The 26,353-nt window shown below is 36.7% G+C and overlaps 1 protein-coding gene across 2 annotated transcripts in view; it reads left to right on the plus strand.

The window, feature by feature from the left end:
- Window positions 1-26,353, plus strand: part of PTPRG (protein tyrosine phosphatase receptor type G) — an 822,458-nt gene that overhangs the window by 178,939 nt on the left and 617,166 nt on the right. For both annotated transcript variants that reach the window (XM_007499993.3, XM_007499994.3), the window contains exon 2: window positions 18,959-19,063. In XM_007499993.3, the coding sequence (XP_007500055.1) occupies window positions 18,959-19,063 (105 nt within the window). The remainder of the gene's footprint in view (window positions 1-18,958; window positions 19,064-26,353) is intronic.

Below are 26,353 nucleotides of genomic sequence, written 5' to 3' on the forward strand. Positions count from 1 at the left end.
TCATATTTTTTCCCTTCCCTTTTCCCTCCCTCCCTCCTGGAGCCAACACGCAATCATAATTTTGAGAATTGTTTACTACAGTCAGGTAGACAGATTTGTGGATAATGACACATTTTCCCAGTCCAAGATACCTTCATCAGTAAAATGTTCAAGATGAGTCTAAGAATGGGGAACTAGATGACATAGTGAATGGAGAGCCAGGCCTAGCGCTGGGAGGATTTGAGTTCAAATATGGCCCCAGACACTTCCTAGAAGTGTGACCTTGGGTAAGTCACTTAACCTGAATTACTTAGAGCTTGTTCTTTTGTCCTGGAGATGTTACTCTGACAAAAAGTAAGGGTTTAAAAAAAGAAAGAAAGATGAGTCTAAGAACCATTCATTATCAAAGTTTAGAATCACAAATCTTGAGCTATAAAGAAGCCCAGAGTTCCATCTACAACTCCCTTATTTTATTTTTTATTTGAAAAAATTTAATTAATTAATTGATTTAGACTATTTTTCCATGGTTACATGATTCATGTTATTTCCCTTTCCTCCTCCCACTCCCCTTCTATAGCCAATGAACAATTCCACTGGGTTTTACATGTGTCATTGATCAAGACCTATTTCCATATTATTAATATTTGCATTAGGATGATCTGATAACTCCCTTATTTTATACAGATGATAAACTGAGGACCAGGGAATTTGATTGGATTAGGGTCATCAGATAATGACAGTGATAATAAAAGCTAATTTTAATGTCTGAGTTTAAGTTTTAAAGGGGTTAAAATACCCAAGTTATTTTATTTGGTCCTCACAAAAGTCTTACAACGTTGTTGCTAATTCCATTTTACAGATGAAGAAAATGAGGCTAAGTGAGATTCAAAGACTTGCCCAGGATCATATGACTAGGCAGTGACTCAGGCAGGATTTGAATTCTGGTCTTCCTGATTCCTAAGACCAGTGCTCTATCCCTTGTGCCATCTGGCTGCCCAAAGGCTCTAGATCCATGAAGGGCCTCACTGTCTCCTGGCATAAATTGCCTCTGTACCAATACCTAATAAATGGTCATCATTTGCTTGAAGACCTTTATTTTGTAAAGGAGAACCATTACTATCAAGACAGCCCATTCTACCATTCTGAAGAAATCTTTCAGGTTCTGCAGAGCTTTAGGTACATGTAAAAAACAAAAAAAAAAACACATCCCGTGCCTTCAAGGTGGCACCCAAATTAGCCCATGCAGAAGAGGAGGGCTTCAGTTGTCACAGGAAATCCATTTTGGTCATGGAGATGGAAGTGAGTTGTGCACACACAGTGAAGCCAGAGAAGGCAAAATGATTCTACTTCTGGAAGGCCTTGAATGTCGGGATTAAGAATTTGTAATTTGTCCCACTTTTTAAGTGGAAACTTCTGAAGATTCTTCCTAATTTTAAATGACTTCTTATCAATTTGATTTTAAACACCAACACAACCAATTTAACTTGCTTTGCCACTGTTTACATTTAAATAAATGAATGTAAGTGTCTAATATGTCACAACTTTTCAATCACGCCCTCTAAGCTTCCATCAGGTATTTTTGTTTTTTTTTCATTTACTTTTCCTTTGATGTGAGCCTAGTTAGGATGTGCTCTGGTCTTCTGGTTCTGTTCCCCCCTCCCTTGCATTACTTCATAAAAATCCTTCTCAATTTCTTTATATTCTCTTACATGTCAATCTTAATTTCATTATAGCATTCCATTACATTAATGAACCACAATTTAGTCAGCCATTCCTATATTGTTGGACATTTGGGTTTTTCAATGACAAAGTCTGTTGCTATAAAAACTCCTTGAATAAAAACTTGACTCTTGCACTTTGTGTTTTTGATAACCCTCCCAAGGCATGGGACCAAAAAGGGAATTATAGGGTGAAAGACTGTGATTTTTTTCTCACCCTTTACTGAGACTTAGATCATCGCAAAGGATGCTACCAGTTTGTAATCGCATCAGCAGTGAATCAGTGTGTTTGCTTCTCCTCATCCCCATGGAAGGTTTTTGATTCATGGGCGATGAATTTGGAAGATTAATTTGGCAGTGATGTGAAGTATGAATAGGAGAATGGAGGCAGCACAATTTTTAAGTAGAATATTGCAACAGTTCAGATAAGAAATGATGTGGGATCACCCATGTATGGTAGTAGTGTGAGTTGAACCCTGGACAAAGAGCTGAATTTTTTTACTGAGTAAAATTTGAGGGACTTGATTGTGGGGGGAAGATTGGGAGAGGGAGGACTCAAAGGTAACAAGTTGAGTCTGGGTGATTGGGAGAATGGTGATGCCATCTGCTGCAAGCATAAGAAATTAAAGAGGAGCTCTAGGCTTTTGGAGAAAGATGAGTTCCATTTTGGATAAATTGAGGATGAGGTTTTGGCAGTACATCCAGGACTACATAATGGAATTAGAGCAATAGCATCCCAAGCCTCCAAAGTCATCTAGACTAATCCTATTTGACGATCATTGATTTAGTAGTTATTCAGCTTCTGCTTTCTGGGCTTCTCTCCGGATTGTTTGGATTTTCTCTGTCTTTCCATAGAACTCTTTTCACATTGAATGTTCATTTCACCCCTTTGCTTCTCTCAATGTAAATATATTCTGCCTCTCTTATCTCTTTTTCTGACTTGCTTGTTTCTGTCAAAACCTCCATCCAGGCCAGCCATGTCTTCATTCCTCTTTGGATTCTACTCCAGCCTCTCTGGACTTGCCCCTGAATGAGTACCTTTTCTTCTCCTCCTGCCTATTCAGCTTCCTTTTATGAGTACTCTTCTCCTTATAATGTAAGTTCCATGAAGGCCAGGACTGTCTTTTTTTTTCCCCTTGTATTTGTATTCCCACAGCCTAGTGAGTAGAATATAGAAAATGGTTAATAAATGTTTTTTGACTTGTTGACTTGTGTTTTAAGTTCACTAGTGATGGGCAATTTCCAGGATGAGGATTTCTAATAATGGTTATATTATTTAAAATTCTGCCTTCCACATCTTCTCCTCATCTAGGATCAGACAGAACAAATCTGATGCTTCTGAGTGACTGGAGATCATCTCTCATAACCCTTTGGGTTGGTTTCTCTTCTCCAACATTTTGAATATCCTCAGTTTCCTTCAGTTATTGTCATGTCAAGGTTTCTAGCCACCTCATTCTTGCTTATCAATATCCTTTTTTCTTCCAATTAAAAAAATTTTCAGTTATATGTAGAAACAATTTTTGACAATTGTTTTCTCACATTTTAGAATTTGGATTTTCTTCCTCCTTCCTTTCCTCCCTGAGGCAGTGAATAGTCTGATGGGTAATACCCATAATCCATATTTCCATATTGCTCATGTTGTAATAGAAGACACATATCACATACAATAGAAATCTCATGAAGGAAAGAAAGTGGAAGATGGCCTTCTTTACTCTGTACTCAGACTCCAACAGTTCTTTCTTTGGCTGTGAGAGCATTTTTATCATGTCCCTTGTTGTTATCTTGGAGACTTGCTTTGCTGATATTGCTTTAGTCCTTCATAGTGGATCCCTGTGTACTATTTTTGTTACTGTAGATATTATTCTCCTGATTCCATTCACTTCACTTTGCTTAATTTCATATATGTCTTTCTAGACTTTTCTGAACTCATCTCGTTCGCCATTTCTTATGAGGCAATAGTATTCCATTACAACCATACACCACAAGTTGTTCATCCATTCTACAAGTGATGGACCACTCCTCAGTTTCCAATTCTTTGCCACTACAAAAAGAACTGCTAAAAATATTTTGGAACAAGCAGGTCCTTTTCCCTTATTATCGATACCTTTCTTAAAATGAGACACCATTATTCTAAACACAGATACTATATCTATGGTTTGATCAAGGTAGAGTACAAGGCATGAATTAACTTTATAATAATAAGTTTAAATACATTAAAGCTTCACTAAGACTTTTAAGGCTTCCCGAGCCTGTGAGAAGCCTTAAGGTAGGAAGATAGAAAAAGGATAGAAGTTCTGGATGCCGCGAAGGACGTGAGGGAGCCAAGTTCAGGATGTCAAAAATGAGTCAGAGATCAGTTATTATTAATATCTTGGAGCCACAGCCATGCTCTGATCAATGGATGTCACTGGAAGGCTATCTTCCATCCAGAGATCCCAATTTAACACTTCACTGGTCAGAGGATGATATAGCTCAGCTAGGAGAATGAATAGAGAATGATAGGAAGAATTAGAGAATGCTAGGTATTAGCACTGGAAAAGAAAGAGACACCTGGCCAAAGGCCAGGCCCCAGGTAGAGATAGAGAAGAGAGAGAAAGGTGGAAAGACAGTGTAGCAAACCTGTGAGATTGTCCAAGAAGAAGAAGAGGAAGAAGGGAAAAGAGATGGCCATGGCTCCCTATTTAATCTCTTTGATATGCAAATGTACTCAATACATATTGATAAGTTACATAGTGTCTCAATACATATTGATGAGTTACATAGTGTATTGCCATTGGATAATTGCAAATTACGACAAGGTGAAGGTGGAGTTTTTATCCTCAGGTGAGTGAGACAAAGGGAAGCAAGGTTTCACGCCCTAACTCTAGCCAATGAGAACAGAGTTCATTGCCATGCGCAGAATGGCCATGTGCCCACACACAATCCTTGCCTCTTAATTATACATATGGGCTAGGCTGCTACAACTTTTATATAGTGCTTTAAATTTGACAAAGTGTTGAACTGTCCTCATTCTGGACAATTTATTTCTTCTTTTATGGAACCCAAGACCCCATAAGGCTGACTCATCACACTGATCCCTATTGCACTGATGATGGTATACTAGCTATTTCTCACAAGTTATTGTTTAGGGAAGTCTTTGTTTTTCCATAGTTCCACAGTTGCACTTTTGAACTCATGTATAGTGCTTTCTATTTTCCCCATTTAGTTGCTCTTGTTAGATTTGCTGCCCTTTTAACATGTCCATATCTTTCTGAACTTCAGCTCTGTCATCCAGTGTGTTAATTATCCTTTCTCAGCTTCATGTCATCTGTCAGTTTTATATGTATGCCTCTATCCATCCTTCCATAAAAATGTCACACAGAATATGCTCAAGACAGATCTCTAGAACACACTAGAGACTTCTCTTCAGGTTGACCCTTATCCTGTTAGTCACAATTCTTTTGCTTCAGTAATTCAAAGAGTTTCAAGTTTGACTTGATATTCTGGTCAATATTTCCCCATGTATCCACCAGGAAATCCTGAGAGTCTTTGTCACAGGGCCCGTTGCTATCTGGGGTGCCCTGACTTTGTCATTCTCTTGGTCTACCAGTTTAGTAACTCTTCCAAAAGGAACTGAAGTCAGTCTAACATCGACTACTTAAATTTTTTTTTTTTAAGAAATAAACATTTCTTCTTTTTTTAAATTTCTCACGCCCCTCTATCCAGTTGGGGAAAACAAACAAGCAAAACCAAACTCCTCCTAACTAATGTACATAAGGAAGCAAAACTAATTCCCACCATTGGCTGGATCCCTAAATCTGTATTTTGTCTATAACTTGTGGCCAGTGCTTCTCTTCCAGGAATTGGATAAGTTGATTTGTTCATCATCAGGCCTCTGGAATTGTGATTGGTCATAGATCAGAGTTCTGAAGTCTTTCAAATCTGTTTGGCTTGCCAATGTTATTATTATTATATAAACTCTTTATCTGGTTCTACTTGTTTCACTTTAGTTCACATAGTCTTTTGTACGAAGATTTCTCTGAGATCATCCCTTTCTTCATTTCTTATAATAATAATATAATAATAATAATAATATTCCATTAATTCATAAGCCATAATATTCTATAATAATAATATTCCATTAATTATAATAATATTCCATTAATTCATAGGCCATAATTTGTTTAGTCACTCCTCAATTCTTAGTTTCCAGTTCTTTGCTACAAAAAAAAGTAATTATTTTTGTAGATAGGAATTCTTTTCTTCTTTTTAAAAATCATTTTGAGGAATAGACAGAGTTCGGTATCCCTAGGTCATGAGGTTATATGTACAATTTGGGGACAAAATTCCTTCCCAATTCACAGCTCCACCAACAGAATATTAATCAGTTTATTTTCCTATAGCCTCCAAACTTTCAATTTTCTTTTTTAAAAATCAGTTTTGCCAATTCAATGGGTATGAAATGGAAACTTGGAATTGCTCTAATTTACAGTTCTACAATTATTAATGATTTGGAATTTTTTTTGACATGTGCTGGGATCTAAAAAGATTTCTTCTTTTAAAAAATGACCTGTTCATATCCTTTGCCCATTTAGAAATTGGAGAAGGGGTTTTGTGAATGTGAATCAATTCCTTATGAACCTCAGATATGTAAGACCTTAACAGAGAAGCTTGTTGTAAAGTTCTGAACCAACCATTGCTGCTTCTTAGTAATCAGTTTCCCTAAGTGTTAATATTTTTTAATTAATTTTTTAAACCCTTACCTTCCATCTTAGAATCAATACTGTATATTGGTTCTAAGGCAGAATAGAGGTCAGGGCTAGGCAATGGAGGTTAAGTGACTTTCCCAGGGTCACACAGTTAGGAAGTTTCTGAGATCAGATTTGAACCAAGGGACTCCTGTCTCTGGACCTGACTCTCCATCCACTGAGCCACCTAGCTGCGCTCTATTTTTTTAAAGCCTTCTTCTTAATATGTTCTAGTGTTTTGTCTAAAAATGAAATTCACCTGAAATAGGTAAATGTAGCCTCTCTTATATGACACTTTATTTCCAGAAGGAGATAGGTATTAGCTTGGGAAATACTCTTTAGTATGCCAGAAACAAATACTTTGAATAGGAGGTCAGTTTGTAGTAGACATCAATGATAGTGAGGGATTAGCATTTTTGTTTTTTCCAATCTGGTATACAAACAAAGGTTGCTTTCATTTCATTTCTATTCAGGAAACATTGAGTATTTGCTAACTTTTGAGGAGGGAGAATTATACAAGTGGTAAGAATCCCTTTGGAGTCAGAGGACTTGGGTTCAAATCCTAATCTCTGACATTTCTTCCTGTGTGGTCTTGGGAAAATTGTAAGTGATTCACCCAGGGTCACACAAAGTATTAATATCTGGTTTTGAACCCAGGTCTTCCTGGACTGGTTATATGTTCTACTCTACCATAATGCTACCCTAGAATCTGATTAAAATTAATGATAAAGAAGGGGAAAGGTGAATATTTTGGAGAAGTTATTGCTTCTATCTAAGGATATTAGTCTTCACTTATTTTTTTAGAAACTTCTAAAAAATAAGAACTTCCTTGTTCTTATCTTTGCATATGTAGTGCCTAGCATAGTGCCGAACACATAGAAAATCCTTTCTAGATGCTTCTTGAATTGAATTCTTCTCTCTGGTAATTATTCAAATTATTTGGATATAACCTGGGGTCTTATGGTCTGTATTTCTGAGTTTTACAGTTTTAAATTGGAATCGGTTTGCCTGAAACATTTATCAGTTGAGTTTTGTCAGGTGTCGATAAAAGATTTGAAACAAATAGCTTAGTTCTTTTAAAAAAAGAGACAGGAGGAATGGATCGATCCAACACTTTTATTTTTCCCCATCTTCATCACAGAAGTATGATGGGTCCCATTATGAATCTGTTTTCTCTATCCCTTGTTCTCTGGCTTCTTTTGAAGTGTGTTTTTTTTCCTTCTCTACATTGGAAAACCATAACTATTTCTCTGGTTTCATATACGACAAAGTTAACAATAGGGAAGTACCTACCTCTCCCTTTCTCCCTTTTAGTGACGTCCAATTAAAACCAAATGGAGTTGGTTGGACTTATCTTTGTGGGATTAGTTTCATTTATAGTGATTCTGTATTCATTTAAGAGATAGTTAAATACCCAGGCTATAACTGAATTAACTTGCTATAACAAAATCTTTTTAGTTTCATTTCCTACTGGGAATGTTAAATTGTTATGAACTATATCTTTTCAGATTCAATAGTCTATACGCTTTAAAAAGATCCTTTAGAAATAACAACAACCAGAAGCCCTAATTCATTGGGCTCCATTAAATAGCCATCTGATATTTTATGCCATTAACATTGGATTAACTTTTTCTCACTATAAAGAATATTTAAATATGATGCTAAAGATGTAATCCAGGGGAAGCTAGGTGGCTCAGTAGATAGAGAACCAGGCCTAGAGACAGGAGGCTTTGGGTGCCAATGTGCCCTCTGACACTTCCTAGCTGTACGATCTTGGGAAAGTCACATCCCCAGTTGCCTGGTCCTCACTACTCTTCCTTCTTGGACCTAATACTTAATATTGACTTTATTGATTCTAATCAGAAGGTAAATGTTTAAAAAATCACAATAATAAAAATACACAGTCTATGCTATTGTCATTTATTGTATATTGTATGATTTGAATGACATAAACAATGAAGGAAATTCCTTTTGTAGTGAAATGGTTATTAATAAAGACAGTACATGATTCTATTTTTTTAAAGAAAACTCATCAGTAAATATACTCTAATTAATGGAAGATATATAAAGGAAATGGAAAGCCAATCAAAATACTAATTGATTCTAAGTATAATGTGATAGTTTTCTCTGTTGTAGAAATAACGATTTATTCCTTTTGGACTCGTGTGTGAGATTTAATCTTCTTCAGTGGTGTTTAAAATTGAGAGAAAATTATGCTTGCTGGAGATTTCAGTGACCATGCAGCATCTTTTAATTATTTGTTGTATAGGTAATTGTAAGGGATATAAATAGCATTTGCAACTGCCCACTGGCCATCCTGGAAATCTGGATTCTGGGTTGCGGAAGAATCGCCATTGATTATTTTAATGTATTTTCTTTGCTATGTATCTCTACACATTTTTATGTGTCTGTGTCAGCCAGCTACATTTCTTAAGCACTTACTATGTCCCAGGCTTTGTGCTAAATCTTGGAGGTATTCTCTATTTGGACTTGTTGTCATCCTTATTAGAGTTAGGCTTACTCCTATAGTGGGGACTGTTTGATTCTTTCCATTTATATTGCAAGGGGCTGCCATTGATCCTGGAATATAATGGGTGCTCAGTGCTTGCTTATTGATTGATTGGTTTTATAGTTGGAAATTATACACATAGAATATTCAGTGGATTAATCTTTAAATATTATGCTTCAGAGGTGAGATTTTTAACCCAAATTCATCTATGAACTTGTTTTAGTTTTTGAAAAAACAAACCAATCCCCCCCCCCCCAACCCACCACAGTTTTGAAGTTCAGGTAAGTGGTTTCCTTTATAATCTTTTTTTTTATCTTATGCATTTAAGAATATTTTTCTGATGGGGGCAGCTGGGTAGCTCAGTGGATTGAGAGCTAGGCCTACAGATGTGAGGTCCTAGGTTCAAATCTGGCCTCAGACACTTCCCAGCTGTGTGACCTTGGGCAAGTCACTTGACCCCCATTGCCTAGCCCTTACCACTCTTCTGCCTTGGAGCCAATACACAGTATTGACTCCAAGATGGAAGGTAAGGGTTTAAAAAAAAAGAATATTTTTCTGAGAAGGGTGTTTAGGTTTCATGAGACAACCAGAGCCCCATAATTAAAAAAAGAAAGTTAAATACCTCTGGCCCGAGGCAATGTTTAAAGTCACAACACATACACATGTGCATGTGTACATGCACACAAAATATCATGCCTCCAAGCAATGGTCAGCTCTTGTTCTATGGCATCTGAGATTCCAGACTTTACCCTCTTTTATGTTTATCTGAAAAAAATTGTTTCTGGCTTTCTCTGAATCACAGACCTTCTTTGCTGGAATGGACCTGCAGTGCCGTTTGATCCATCCGGCATCAGGATGGCAATCTGCTCTTCCTCATCCTAATCCAGGGACTATGTAGCTATTCATTCAGGATTCCAGTGATAGGGAACCCATTGCCTTTGAGGGTAGCCAGGTCCCCTTTCAGTTAACTCTTAAGGGCTATGCAGCTTTCCCGTCCATCAGAACCTTACTTGTCTACTTCTAAAACTTTGTCCGTTGCCCTGGGGTTTGTCCTCTGTGAATAAACACAATTTGTCAGATTCCTATTCCTTATTACTATATGTTAGATACATCATATGTCTTCCAGTCTATTCTTCTCTACCTTTTTAAAAATAAATTCTTACCTTCCGTCTTGATATTAATTTTAAGAAAGGAAAAGAGCAAGGTCTAGACAACTGAGATTAAATGACTTTTTCAGGGTCATACAGCCAAATTTGAACCCAGGTCCTCCTGACTCCAGACCTGGCTCTCTAACCACTGTGCTCCCTACATGCTCCCATCACTTCTTTGATCCAGATTTACATGATAACATCTATACCAATCAATCAGTTGCATTCATTTAGCCAGTTTTGTGGTAGCATCTCTATTAATCCTTTAGTCAATATGTATTCATTAAGCATCCTCTACTTGCCACACACTGTACTAGGCACAGTTCCTCAAAAAGTTCACATTCTAATGGGAGATGGAGCACGTACTTGTATAGGCATATCCACAAACAAGACAAGGATTTAGGATGCTTTTGCAAGGAGAAGTGATGAGCCTCAGAACCAGAGTGGTGGCTCTGCGGGTGGAGAAGGGAGGATCTATGAAAGAAGAGTTGTGGATCTCTAGTCCCATTCCCATCCTCTTTGCCCTTTTCTGGCTGGGCTCCAATTTTGACAGCGTCCACATTGAACAGCAGCGGTTAGATGCCATTCTGTGTCACGGCCATCTGTTTTGCCTCCCATTAGCATGTGGGTCCATTTTTAAAAAGTGGCACAGCCCATGATCTGGTCTCTTAAAGTGCAGGTTGAAGAGGGCACATTTTGGAAAGGAAACTGCTAGTTACAAATAGAGGAAACACGTCTATAATAGCCAGCTCAGTAAAGTAACTGCTATTAGCCCCAGCCCCATTACTTCTAGTCCATCAGCGTGCCAGAAGTCTTTGGAGATTTCTCTCTTTTTCTTTGGTGTACTTTCCTTCTGTGAATTAACATAAAAGTGGTAAAGCATCTTGAAAGACAGTGTTGACAGTCCATTCTTTAAGTGTGTTCAAATCTGTGTGTAATGCCATTTGTAAGGATTCTCAAACCCATCGTGGAAATACCGTGCCAGCAGAGGTACCTCGCAGCTGTTTCTAAATTCCCAGTATAACCTGTGTATACATACATATGTTATACTAGGGATAGACACACCCATTATGTACCATGGATGTATACGCATATGTTAAGTTGGGGATTTGGGAACAGCTGTGTAGCGCATCTGCCTCAACTATATTTTCATGAGGATTTTGAGCATCTCTTAAACAAAGCATCACATACAGATTGGAACAGACATGTTAAGTGAGCGATCACTGTCAGTCAAACTGCTTTGATTCCTACACTGCTTCTGAGTTTGAAAGTACAGCAGGAAACGAGAGAGAGAGAGAGACAGACAGACAGACAGAGACAGAGACAGAGAGAGAGACAGACAGAGAATCAGACAGACAGAGACAGAGAGAGAGAGAGAGAGAGAGAGAGAGAGAGAGAGAGAGACAGAGAGACAGAGAGACAGAGAGACAGAGAGAGACAGAGACAGAGACAGAGACAGAGAATCAGACAGAGAGAGACAGAGAGAGAGAGAGAGAGAGAGGCAGAGACAGAGACAGAGACAGAGAGAGGAGGTAGAGTCAGCTGTGGGAGCCTACAGAGAAATCCACTCCCTCCAAAAGACCTTCAGCACCACCCAAAAAGCATACCCACATACACGGATACACAGAAGCTCCAAGAAATTCTATATACATGTTAGAACGATCTTTTTCAGAGTATCTCCCTCTTAGCTTTTCTCCCCCCCCCCCCCAACATGGAAGGGTTTGGCAGAGAATGCTGGACATTTTTGGCTGAAAATATCTACATCTTTTTTGCTCTAGGCTGCAAGTAGAAAAATGTGAGATATAGCTTTGGAAAGGTTTTAGACTTCATGAATATTAATTTTCCCCTGGGATTATCAGCTTCTCATCTAACTCGGGCTAACATTCTCAACTTTATGAGAGATACTAGCACTAGTTCTCCCTTTGGCTTTTTGATCTTAGGCAGACCTTAAACTTGGCCAAAGACAGTGAGAGATGCTAAGTTGCTCTTATTCTCCTGTTCAGCTCTGAACACTAAATTCCTACCTTCCATCTCAGAACCAATTACTGTGTATTGGTTTTAAGGTAGAAGAGCAATAAGGACTAGGCAATGGGGGTTAAGTGATTGGCCAGCTGTCCCATATATAGATATCGATATTATATATATACACATATATATACATACATATAAACATATATATATATATATTTTTCCATTTAAATCAGTTTAGGAATATTTATTAGAGGGGTATCTAGGTGTCCCTTTCCTGGAGATAGGAAGTCATGGGTTCAAATCTGGTCTCACACATGTCCTAGCTGTGTGATCTTAGGCAAGTCACTTAACTGCTATTGCCTAGACCTTACTACTCTTTTGCCTTGGAACCATTACTTAGTATCAATTCTAAGACTAAAGGCAAGGGTCCCTCCCCCCCAAAAAAAGAACATTTATTACGGGCTTATCATGTACAAGGCAATTTGCTAGAGAGTGACCAGTTCTTATCTTCAAGGAACTTTCCTTCCTTTGGGAGAAATTTTCTATCTGCTATTGGACCTTCTAGAAAATTGCCAAAGATGAAACCATTTTTTTGGTGTGGATATTTTTATTACTATATTGGTATATTTGTGTTTGCTGGTTTTGGTTATGTTTTAAGAAGAATGAGTACAATTTTTTGGTTATGTCTGTTATGGCCAAGGTAACACCAGAGAGAGAGCCAACTCCTTTTAGGCAAGATGAGAGGTGGTGTCAAGTCCTCATATTCTGTCTGTGTAACACTGTAACATCTTTGTACCCCAAATCCCATGCAGGCAATAATGCATGAGAATATCAGCCTTAGTTTTCTACTGACAAACCCCTTCAGCTTTAGGATTTGTCAGATCTCTGCTTCCGTGGAATTATATCCATTTCTTCTCTATTATTTTTCATATAGTAACCATAGTTAGATTTATATGAACAGCCTGTCCCGGAGAGTCAGACTACCTATAGTTGTTAGCATGAACCATTTTAAATGTTGTAATTAAGTTGCTGACATAAGCAAGTCTGCAGGCTTGCATTAAGGTAAGGATCTGTAAAGGGAAGTATTTGCATAATTTAATTTTCAGCACAGAAGATATTGAAAATCAATAGCATGATTCATGGCCATCCCATGGAATTGCTGTGCTCTATTCTCCAACTGTTTGAGAGTTTTAAAATTGATTAAGTTTAGGGTGCTGAGTCTGTTGCTTTGCTTAGAACCCACAGAATGTTTATATTTGAATCTTTGCTCTCTGTCAATAAGATATTAAGGGCCTTCCTCTACTCAATGTTTTGATTTCCAATCACCTTTTAGTTTTTACCTCTTCAGGTTAGTATGCACATTACCTGTAAATCTGAGATTGGAACCCAGTTTGGAGTTCAGTGAATGGATTATACACTGCAACTTCTCAGCCAAATTTGGAATGTTCTGGTTCAACATTCCATTTGTCTTTTTTGTTTGTTTTTTTTTAACATTATTTTATTTGGTCGTTTTCATACATTATTCACTGGAAACAAAGATCATTTTCTTTTCCTCCCCTCCCACCCCCCCCCACCTTTCCCTCTCCCATAGCCGACGCATGATTCCACTGGTTATCACATGTGTTCTTGACTCGAACCCATTTCCCTGTTGTTGGAATTTGCATTATAGTGTTCAACATTCCATTTGTATCTTATTTATCTGGACCCACACTCACTTTCTGGTGCTTCATGACTTGTAAATTCTTTATTGCTGATGACTTGGGGAAACAGAGGGTTAAAAAGAGACATTAGTAGCTGGTGCTAAAAAAAAAAGAGACCTAAATTTTATATACTTGCCAACCATTACCAAGTCACATCTCATATGTCTCACCACATTCCATGTAAAACCTGCAGACTTCCTTGTGACTTGTTTCTGCCTTCAAGGACATTGTCTTCTTGGATATTTTAACCTGAATTCATTAGCCACATATAGATGTTGGGGATAGAAAGAATCAAAGCTTTTAGAGCCAGAAAATATGCTGGCCACCCTCAGTTTACTTGCATAATAAGTTTAGCACCCTTTGTCAAAAGAGTGAAGTGCCTCTCTGGAGGGAGATTTCTAGTGAAATCGTTTTAGATGTCTGTCGTTACATCCATTTTCTGTAACATTTTTATTAGTTCTAGAGATTAAGACAGTAATCCCATGCTTATCAGATGTTCACAAGGCAAAGGGTAAGATAGACAACTGAAATATTGAATGGAACTAATATAGATCCAAAAAGTTATCCACAAGTTTGAAGTCTGGACTGAATTTAATTCAGATCAATCAATCAATATGAAGTGATTGGATACCTTTGTGTCTAGTAATGTGCTTAATGCCTGAGATACAAAATCTAGAGTATAAGCTTATGTAGTACACTCTCTTCTCTCTGTCTCTCTCCATATACCTACACATATGTAATATATAAATATATATATATATATAAATTAAGGATAATGCTTTTTTTAATTGAGGAAGCCACTTGCTTGTATGAGGAAAGATTGAACACGTCTCTTCTCTTATGGATGCATTTGGATCTAGATAGAACTCTCGGGTAATTGGTTGAAACTTGATTAAAAACATAAAACATTTAAGTATTTACTGTGTGCCAAACAAGAACGGTGCTAAAAAGAAATACAAATACAAAGAAAACTTCACCACTTTTCGAGGGATCTAAATTCTAATGGGGGAATGGGAGACAAGAAGAGGAGTTGTGAAGGAAGGAAAGTGGAAAGAGGCTTTTGTTAAAGAAATAAAGGACAGAGAATGAGGATTGCAGCTGGGATTGAAGTGAATAGAGTTGTGAGCCTCACATCAAAGGGCAATCTTGGCCAAGGACCCCCCAATCAGAAGAGAGTGGAGGCATCTTCAGGGCAAGAAGATTGCTGATAAATTTGATGAATATATATGTCCACATTGCCCTTGTATCATATATCAGGAATCTGTGAGTTGTGTTGTCTGTCAAAAACAATGATCACAACTTTGTCTTTGAGAGTTGTTGAAGGTGGAAAATGTCATCACCCTAGTGACCAGAAGATATGAGCTTAGAGCTGAGAGAGACCTCAGAGACCATAGAGCCCAACCCCCTAATGACATAAATGAAGGAACTGAAACCTAGTGAAGCGAAATAACTTTTCCAAAGTCAAGGGAGTATTAGGAGTGAGATCTGAACCTCAGTCTTCTGACTGAAGACCAAATACTTTTTCTTCGATACCACACTGCCTTATCTAGTCATTAGAAGACAAACTAAACAGCACATCATTGAGTCTGTACTCAGTCATTCCTTCTTGGCAGGACTTGCCAGAAATTGTGCTTCATTTTCAAGTTTGCCCTAAAGTTGCCCCATAAAGCTTCTAAAAATGATTCAGTTGAAGCACTGCTATCATTTGTTCTTCAGTTGTTTTCGATACTGTCTGACTCTGTGACTCCTTTTGATTTTTTTTCTCAATGATACTGGAGTGATTTGCCATTTCTGTCTGTAGCTCATTTTATGAATAAAGAAACTGAGGCAAAGTTAAGTGTCTAGCCCAGGGTCACACAACTACTAAACGTCTGAGTCCAGATTTGAACTTAGGAAGATGTCTTCTTGACTCTAATGCCCAGGATTCTAGCTGCTCATGTATTATGACTCCTGAGGAGTAAATGAATACAAGTTTACTATTAAAAATGTTTGATTTTCCCCAATTATTCATTTCACACTATGGAGGGAAGATCAGTTGATAGATTTAAATGATAGTGATGGTGGTGAGGATGATGATAAGCATTACTTGCCTTCTATGTTGAAGGAATCTAATAATATTTAACATTTTTGCAGCATTTTAAGGTTCACAAGTTACTTTCTCATATTTGATTTTCCCATCAGCCCTATATAGTTCCATACTTTAGGTATTTTCCCTGTTTTTAAAATAAGTAAATGGAGTCTTAGAGTGATTAAGTCCTCACAAAGTTGATGACTCTCCTATCACCAAACATAAAACAGTTTTGTTTTAGAGAAGAGAACTTGATATTGAATTTGATAGTGATAGAATGAGCAATGGCCTGGAGTCAAAGGACCTGTATTCAAATCCTCCCTCTGATACTGATTACTTCTGTTGCCTAACACAAGTCATTTAACCTCCCTGGACCTCCCTCAGTTTCCTCATCTGTAAATTTTAGTGGCTAGATTAAAGAGCCTCTGAGATTCCTCTTAACTCTCTGTCTCTGATCCTGTAACTCAAAAACAAAAACAAAACCCTTTAGTTGTTGAAATTTTATTGTGAGCAGAAGTACAATCTGTGCGTTTGCTAATTATTCTATCTTTGTGTGTTTCATTAAGGAGACATCGTTCTTGGCATAATTGACCACTAAATAGTACAGTGGATAAATGTACTCTTTTTTTCCCCCACTATCTATGTGACCCTGGAAAACTTACTTGCCCTGTTGTCTGTGTCTCAGGTTTTTGGTCTGTAAAATGAAGGTATTTGGTTAGATGGTGACTGAGATCTTTTCCAGCACTGGATCTAAGAGTGTGTGACAATAATACTAATGAGTAATTCAGGTCATGAGACATAGAGATATGTATTGTTTTTTTTTCCCTTCTTTCTGTCATTCTCATATTGAATATCCTGTTCTTTGCCTGGATTTTCTTTGATCATGAAAGCACATTTTGTTTTTGTTTGGGTGCATTTTAAAATTATTAGCATATTCATCTGTGGTGTATTTTTTGAGGTAGTGAAAAAACCATTTCTAGTTGGAGTTGGGGCACCTGTGATTTTTGTATTTCTTGTCTCTAGTGCAGTCAGGTGTGAGCTAACAACAAAAGAAATTTGCATGTGTAAAGTTGCTGGGGATGGGGGGGGGGCTCTGAGTGTTTTAAAATGCAGATGGTAGCCTTGGAAATTGGGCAAAATTATCTTTCATTTGGTTGATTTGATCCATTTTGAGTAGTTGTTTTTTTTTTTCAAATTGTATAGCAGCATTTTTCATCTCAAGAATCAGGAATCTCTAGTTTTCTTATTCTGTACCTGTAAGTGAAATGGGTTGCTCTGTTTGGAGGAAAAGTCCAACCTGAACAAGAAAGTTGTGGCTCTGATTTTTTTTTTTGTTTTGTTTTTTAAACCCTTAACTTCCATCTTCGAATCAATACTATGTACTGGTTCCAAGGCAGAAGAGTGGTAAGGGCTAGGCAATGTGGGTTAAGTGACTTGTCCAGGGTCACACAGATAGGAACTGTCTGAGACCAGTTTTGAACCTAGGACCTAGGCCTGACTCTAAATCCACTGAGCCACCCAACTGCCCCCTGTGGCTCTAAGTTTTAAGGAATTTTGGTCTCCAAGTCCACATTCATGGAGTAAGAAAATTCCAGGCAGAAATATTGAGAACTGCTTTCATAGGAATCAATACTTGGAGGAAGAAGCAGTGATGCATTCAAAGTCCAAATCTTCCAAATTTTGTTTGGCAGTTGGCGTACCCATTTAAACAGAATTCCAGGTCTTAGGAGTATTGAGATATTCAAAACTATCTACCAGTCAGTGAGCATTCTCTGTGTGCCAGACACTGGGCTAGGTGCTAGAGATACAATAAATGAAATAAATCCTGCCCTCAAGGAGCTTACCTTCTACAGGAGGAAATAACATATGTGCAAAAAAGAATATACAAAAGAATTACATAGAAAGCATATTCAGATAAACATTTTTGTTCAGTCATTATTTTAGTCATGTCTGATTTTATGATCCCATTTGGGGTTTTCTTGACAAAGATACTTAAAATGGTTTGATGTTTCCTTCTCCAGCTTATTTTACAGATAAGGAAACTGAGGCAAACAGAGCCAAGAAACTTGCCCAGGATCATAGAGTTATAAAGTGTCTGAGGCCTGAATTGAATTAGGAAAATGAGTCTTCCTGACTCCAGGTCTGGCCCTCTCTCCACTGCACTACCTAGCTACAGATAAATGTGGTGTTATTAATATAATAATAAAATATGTATATAATAATATATGATTAGAAGATATACAATTATATAATAAATATAATATAATAATATTTGGTATCATATTATTATATAGTGCTATCAATTTAATAATAAACATAGTGTTATTAATCATAGCAAAAGGACACAGATATAGACATGTAGGAATAGCTAACACTTATAGAATGTTTTCAGGCTTGTAAAGTACTTTGCATGCATAAATATCTCATTTGTTTACACAATAACTCCATGAGGCTGGTTGCTTTTATCACCCCCATTTTACAGCTGAAGGAACTGAGGCTAAGAAAAATTAATTGTCTTGCTTAGAACCACACAGATAATAAGTGTCTGAGACAAGATTCAAACTGAGATCTTCTTGATGCCACATCCTTTGCTTTCTACGCTACCACCATCTAGCTGTCATATATATCACAAACACTTTATAGAGGAGATGACTGTTAGCAAGAACAAATTCCAGATGTTTTATCTTGACTCCTTTTATCCAGCCTTCCAAGTCTCTCCCTAGAATACTAAGAGCCACTCTGCCTCCTGGCCCAAGAAGACTCATCCCCAGCACTGGATTGGAAACATCTTCTCGCATTGCCCATTCTTTTCATTGACTCCTGTCCTCCTTGCTTTCCTTTCCTCTTTGGGCCAATCTAGGTACAAATTCTGTCTCTGCTACTAACCACTGATGTGACTCTGTGTAAGGGACTTTTGCTCTATGGGTCTTAATTTTCTCAAGTGAGGAAAAATGAGGAAGGGGGTTGGACTAGATGACCTCCAGATCTCCCTTCCAGCTCTATATCCATGATCCTTTGCTTTTTCAGAGAAGTAGAGAACTATTTTTATTTGGTTTCATCATTTCTAAGCAGGGATTTTTCAAAATGTGTTTTGCTTTGTGGGTAACCTTGCCTTGTTTTGTTTTGTTCTCTTTTCAGCTTTGACAGAAGGCTATGTTGGAGCTCTCCACGAAAACAGGCATGGTAGCTCGGCACAAATTCGACGGCGGAAAGCATCCGGAGATCCTTACTGGGCGTATTCAGGTAAGTTGAGTCAATCTGACTTGTTCTGTGACAGCAAAGGAACGTATCGTTAAATCATAACAGAAATTTCATTGGACATGCTTTTGAGGGAGGAGGAATTTTCTTGGAATTAATTTCTAGGCATATTCATTAATTCTTTATACTTTTCATAAAACAAGATTGAAAAGGAACATTTTTATGTAATTGATTTCTTTTGTCAGTCTTTGTAGGTAGGTTCCCTGCCACCCTCACCCCTACTTCTTCCCATTGGCATTTTTCTTTAAACTTGGATGGATAATGACTGATTGCCCTAAACTTGTAATTTTCCCAAGTTTAAAGATTGTTCTTTTTGGTCTTTTCCTTTGCCATAATTTAAAATTACAGCAGAGGTGGGGAAAAGAATGCCTGATCTTCAGTTTTTAAATGCCTACTTAATATACAAAAGTACCAGGAAGTGAAATGTTCTTTAATGCTCTAAAAGAAGAGATACAATTTTATTTTCAAATCATATCATATTGATTGAATAAATTCTTCCCTGTATTTCTTGCCATTATACAAGTTCCTTCTTACTTTTGCTTTAAGATGCATGAATAAAAGATAAATGGTCGTTAGTGTTTTCTCTTCTACTGCTTAAAATATTTTTATTTTATTCCTTTTTTTTTCCCCAAAGAGAGACACATTTTTAAGGTTGAAGCAAGATATTAGGAAATAACAGGATATTAGGAAATTAATTTTTTGGCCATGATGGGTGTAGACACCACAAGTGATGGGTAGATTGTGATTCTTAAAAGGCGTTTTGTTGTCCAGAAATGTACCTAGAAATTTTATTATAGTTAATTAAAGGGGGAAAATTGTAGGAGGAAGACAAACCACTTTGGAAATTACCTCGTCACTCCATATTTCAAAGACCTTGTATGAAATGGCTTGGTTGCTGGCTATTTGTCTTATGAGCAAAATCTGCAAACTATGGAATGTTGTTGTGTGCATGCAGGATCCTATTTAATGATCCAGTCAGAGCCCAGTGTTTCCATTAGTTGGAGAATGGGAAGAAGGAATAAAAGGGATTTATCCCATACTAATTCTGCTAGATTTATGTCAGAGTAAAATGTATGGGCCTGATCTTTAATTACAGCTTATCTATTGGCTTCTTGCTTCCTTTTGTCTATTGATAAATCTCCTGCTCCTACTGGGAGGATAGCCAATCTGTTTTGTTTGGGAAGAATAGATAGCAGTTCTTCCATCTGCCCCAAGTTCTTCCTGATTGGTGGTATCTAATTAGAAGTCTTTTGTTACTGTTTCTAATAAATGAGGTAAATTGGAAAATGAAGGCATGGGAGTGCCCGTGGGGGAGGAAATATTTTTTAAAAGGTATTCCAGATTTGTAAATTTATCAGTGAGGGGAATCCCAGGTGTGGAAGCTCCTTCCGCCAGAATAGATAAGGGGCACTGATAAGTTAGGGACTTGCCCATCTATCTTACCTGTAGTGTTTGTCAGACTTGAAACCATGTCTAACTGATGCTAAAGCCAGTCCTCTGGCTGCTACACTTTCTGCCTCTTTGGAAAATGTTACACACACACACACACACACACACACACACACACACACACATAATATTATATACTATATGTTTATATATATAATTTATATTTATATATAATAATTTATATATATATAATATATATATGTTTATTTAAGTAGATGTTTATCTACTATTATATATAATATTATATTTATATATGTATATGTATATATGTACATATATAATATTTACTATTATACATAATATTATATTTATATAGATATAATATATAATAATAGATTTTATATATAATAACATTATAATATATAGTAAATATAATAATATAATAATATTAACACATTGCATATAAAATAAATATTATATATAATAAATAATAAACACCATATAAATATTATATTCATTATATTATATATATGTATATATGTGTATATATATATGTATATATATATATAATTTTTTTTCATGTGTCCATAAGTGTTGGCTGTCCCACATTTCCTGAAATACACTCCCTCCTTACCTCTACATCTTAGATTCTTTTTCTTTAGGAATCAGGTTAACGGATAAGCCTTTCCTGATCCCATCCCAAAAGCCAATGCTATATTCCCTCTCAAATACCTTGTAATTAATGACTTAGCATATGTTTGTATTTATTTGCTTCATGTGTTCCGTGTGTGTCTACTTGCACATGAGTAGGAATTGCTTGTTCTTGGGGCACATACATACCCCCAGTGCCCGGAACGCAGGAATCACTTAAGAATTTGTTGATTGCTGTAATACAATCTGTGTGTGTGGATTTCAGTGCTCAGGCTTCCTCATTGTAAAGTGTGTTTTCTGAGCGACTCTTGGTAAACCATTTACCCTGTCCTTTTCCCTGAGTTGTCTTTTAAGACTCTAAGAGGAAAACCAGTTACACTCTGCATAGTAGAAAGCTTTCCCTTATAAGTGAACCTCTCCCTCTAAGGTCGCCAGGCATATAAGCAAAGCTGTGATCATGGGATCATTGATTTGATCTAGAACCCAAATGGACCTTAGAAGCCATCTAGTCCAACCCTCCTATTTTATGGGGGAAACTGAGTCACAGGGGGATATTTATACAGAACTACCTGTATGTATTTACACATGCCCATGTCTGTTCTTATAGTTCTAACAGTTTTTTTTTATATGAGTCAGGTAGGTCATACAGTGAAGTAAAGAAGATCTGATGAGTTCAAATCTGGCCTCAGGTATTTACCAGTTGTGTGACTCTGGATAAGTCACTTAACCCTGTAGGCTTCAGTTTCCTCTTCTCTAAAATGAGGTGGAGAAGGAAATAATAACAAACCAGACCAGTATCTCTGCCAAGAAAACCCCAAATGTGATCACAAAGAGTCCGACATAACATCATTCTTTTATATGTATGCATAGATATAGGTATATATTTTTATTTACACATGTATATATATGTATATATATAAACTAAGCATATATATATACATATAATATATAAAAATATATCAACATATACTACTATGTACACACACACACATACAGTTGGAAATCTAGCCAAAGGGACCGATTGTTATTATTTTTTATATTGCTAAGAAGTCTGTAGACAAATAATTGTGGTGGCTTTTTTTTGTTATTGTTGGTTTGGTGTTTTTTGTTTGTTTGTTTTTGTTTTGGGGGATTTTTTTGTAGCCTGGGTATTTGTGAGACATAGATATGGATAAAACACAGCAAGATAGTATAGTGGATAGAGTGCTGGACTTGAGTCACAAAGATCTGAGTTCAAAACTTTCCTCTGATCTTTACTTAATATTATGTCCCCGGGCAAGTCATTTATCCCCTCATAGCTTCAGTTTCTTGGTGTATAAAATGATGATAATAAATAGCACAGATCCCAAAAGGCTTTTGGGAGCATCAAATAAGAAATTGTATAAAATGCTTTGAAAACCTTAAGTGCCCTATTAATGCTGAATATCATCATCATTATCATTGTGTACTCTATTTGTCATTCAGTATTGTAGGATATTGATACTGTCTTGAGCTTAAAATTCGTAGTTTAATTTCTCCAACTTCCCAAGTGTTTATTGCAGAGGATGAGAACTGTTGTGAGTTTGAGAGTTCAGAGATTTAGTTTTGAGTTTTTTACATGTGACTGAGCAAAAAGCTTCCGTGTTGCATTGTCTGAAGTTCATTGAATCCAGGTTTGGGACCTGGCGTTTTTCTTAGAAGGGATAATGGGTCCCCATGAGGTTTTTCCATCATCCAGATAGGGAATCTCAAGGGAAATCATGAAGAATACAAGTTGGATTGTCAGAGTTTGAGAAAGTGAAAGACAACAGGGAAAGGGGTAGGGAAATGGAATTAGAGGCAGAGAAAGAAGGAAGGAATGCTTTCTTAGTGTCCTTTCTTCTGTAGATTCAGATCTCCCTTTTTCACCTTTTCTGGTATATAAAAAAGTGAAAACTCTCCTTGTAGCTGGGATACCTTGATTCTGGTGTAGAAAGCCCCAAAGCTCTAGGCAAAGCCCTCCAGCCTGGGACCTAGTGCCCAGAAAATAGGTAAAATAAAGTAATAAAATTTACATGAGAGCAATGTGCCTGTGTCTTCCAGTTCATAATCGCAGAGTATCACCAGCGTATCTGTGGGACAGAACTCTAAAGACTGAGTTTTTGCCTCCTCAGGGAAGCATCAGAGGGGAAAAGCTGTTGTGTTCATCTACATTTTACAAAGGATGAGTGGAACCACTTTGAATTTTAGCTCAGAGCGCACCACTTTGCAGCTCCAGCTCCTTTTTGAGACTACGTGAGGCTGATGGTTTGGGGTTGTAGCCACAGAGCTTTGCATGAAGATAAATGAGGCTGACAATTTCTTTCTGGGCTTGATCTAGTTCATGCCCTTAGTATAGACACAGCTACTGACTTTCACAACTATATCTCAACCATCTCCACTGTGAGATGGTTTTCAATTCACGACTCTATAAAATCATTGTCTTTTTAAAAAGATTTTCCCCTTTTCCAGCCTTTTTCATTCTTTCGTTTGAGTTTTGATATCTATATCTAAATCTATTATGTATAATATATAATATATTATATATCATATATGTAATATAATATAAAATATATTATATATTGTAAAAGCTAGCATTCTTTTTTGGTCTAGGAAGCTGAACTGGAATGGTATAGATACTGTCTGCACACAGAGGAAGGGAGGTTATGAAGTTTGGGATCACTGACCTCATTCCATCCATCAGTTTCTAGATTTCAAAGTCTAGAGATAGAGACTCACTCCTAGCTGAGAGTATACAAACTGATCTAGGAGAGGAAAGGAATATTCAGCCACGACTCCCTTCCTGCCACTCTGGGGATCCATATTATGAGAAAGGAATGTGTGCTTGGAAAAGTCCATTTGAAATAGAACCATGCAGTTCTTATTCTTGGGCCTGGTTCGGGGATAGAGCTGGCTAAGCAGGACTTGTTAGTGTAACTGAAATTAGTTGATTGATTGGTTTTAGTCCATTCATTTTCCAAGTATAGACCCAGCTTAAGGCAAGCAAAGAGAGCTAGGGTTAGGAAGCTGAGACTGATTGGATTCTTTTGATAATTGTGTAAACCCTTGAGTGACTTATCAATTGATTAAGGACATTTTTACCCTGTGTTTCTCCTTCCTTTTGGAGCACAGGAGACCTCTCTAACCAGATAATTTCTAAGGACGGAACTTTCTCTTTACTTGTTCTGGGTGCTATTAGAAGGCATTCCTGAGTTAAGTGGGAGGGTAGGCTAGATGGTCTTAGAGATCTTTTTTAGTATTTCATCTGACACTTAAAGATATAATACTTGCCTTGGGGCAGGTAGGGTGGTTCAGGGGATGGAGAGTGCTCTGCCTGGAATCAGGAAGATTCATCTTTAAGTTCAAATCTGGCTTTAGACATTTACTAGCTGTGTGACCCTGGGTGAGTCACTGAACCATGTTTACCTCAGCTCCCTTATCTATAAAATGAGTTGCCTGGGTGACCAATTACATTTATTTCAATTCAGCAATGTTGTTATTAGGTAGTCATTGTTAAGATTTTAACTTGAACGTCCAGATATATTTAGCAGAGAAATTAGTAAACTTCTTTAGATAAAGTCATTTAACTTGTTGCCTCGGTTCCTCATCTATAAAGTGAGCTAGAGAAGGAAATGGCAAATCGCTCTAGTATCTTTGCCAAGAAAACCCCAATATGATCACAATAGAAAAATGACTTAACAGTAACAACATGGGGGCGGGGCGGGAGATGTGTGTGGTCACATCAGGTCTTCTTTTTTTATAAAAGGAACATTTGCTACCATATGTTCAAGGTCTCTCCAGTGATTCTGAGAACTGCTAGAGATTTTTTTTTCTTCCTGCAGGAATTCATTTTCTATACATTGGAGAATATTTTCATTTCATTAAATTTCATTATACCCTCTGCAGTAGGTTCTAAAGTTTTTTGGCATCCATTCTCTGGAGGATGTATGCACAAGTGTTACAAATGTTAATGGGCTCTAATGGGCTTAGCAGGAGGCACCGAATATGCCCCTTAGGGTCCTGGTGACCCTTGGAAAAGCCTATTAAGAAGATGAAATAGTTCTCTTTGCCACATGCATAGCAAGTGATACATCAACAAACACAATTAGGACTGTGGCTATAGATGGGCCATTTTAAACATGGAAAATGTTAGCCATGGGTTCTGGCTCTTGTGCTTTTATTCTAAAACAGCTGTTTGGACATCTAGGTGGTATTTAAAAAGGTTCTAAGGAAAAAGTATAAAAGAAAATGAAAAGCCTGAAAGTATGTGCCCTGTAGTCATCAGCTCCATCTCCTGCATCCTAGGCTTTTTTGAGGAGTGTGTTTTTTTCAGTCAGGTGTATAATTCTATGAAAAACCACACTGAAATAAATGAACTGGTGTTGGCTTGGGTAGAAAAAGCATCAAGCTTTACAGAGCCATGCCGAAGTATCGACCCAGGAAGAGTTAAGTACAATATTGACTTTGACATGCAACATCTTTTGGTACTTCGTGATCTGTAAAAATGTTTGCATGTGATTTATACATATAAATTCTGTGGGTTGGTATAGCATGTTTCTAAAATGTACAATCATTAACATATGAAATACATGGTATGGACTGTGTATGTACAATCATATTCATATGATTGTTATATAAACTTCAAATAATAGCTATATATTATTTACTAATTATATATATTGCATATTTACACCCTCTGCATGTCTCTCTGTCTTTAACTCATTTCACACATAGAGGAACTATAGAGGAACTAAGACTGTGGCGATACTGTATTTGTATTTGTATATATGTTTGCATATGTATGTATACAGGCATATATGGAAATGTGAAATAAATATCTACACATATGCTTAAACACATATACACATGTTTGTATCATATATAATATACTTTGTACTTATTTATATCTACAAATATATATAAATATGTGTAAATATATAAATATAAATTATTATATACATTTATTATATAAATTTTATATATTATATAAATTTATTATATAAATTATATAAATTATTATATATTATATAAAAATTATTTTTATAATAAATATAAATAAAGCATATAAAATATGTATCATATAAATATTATACAATTATACATATATGTATATATATTTATAAGCTTGTATATTCATGCAGTTTTCCATTTAGAACTGGAGAGACCCTTAGAAGTCATCTTAGAGTCCAATCTTTTTACTGTATCAGAGACTTGGATACATTATGAAACATTGGCTTT

Source organism: Monodelphis domestica, chromosome 7 (genome assembly GCF_027887165.1).
Source record: "Monodelphis domestica isolate mMonDom1 chromosome 7, mMonDom1.pri, whole genome shotgun sequence".
Classification (NCBI taxonomy): domain Eukaryota; kingdom Metazoa; phylum Chordata; class Mammalia; order Didelphimorphia; family Didelphidae; genus Monodelphis; species Monodelphis domestica.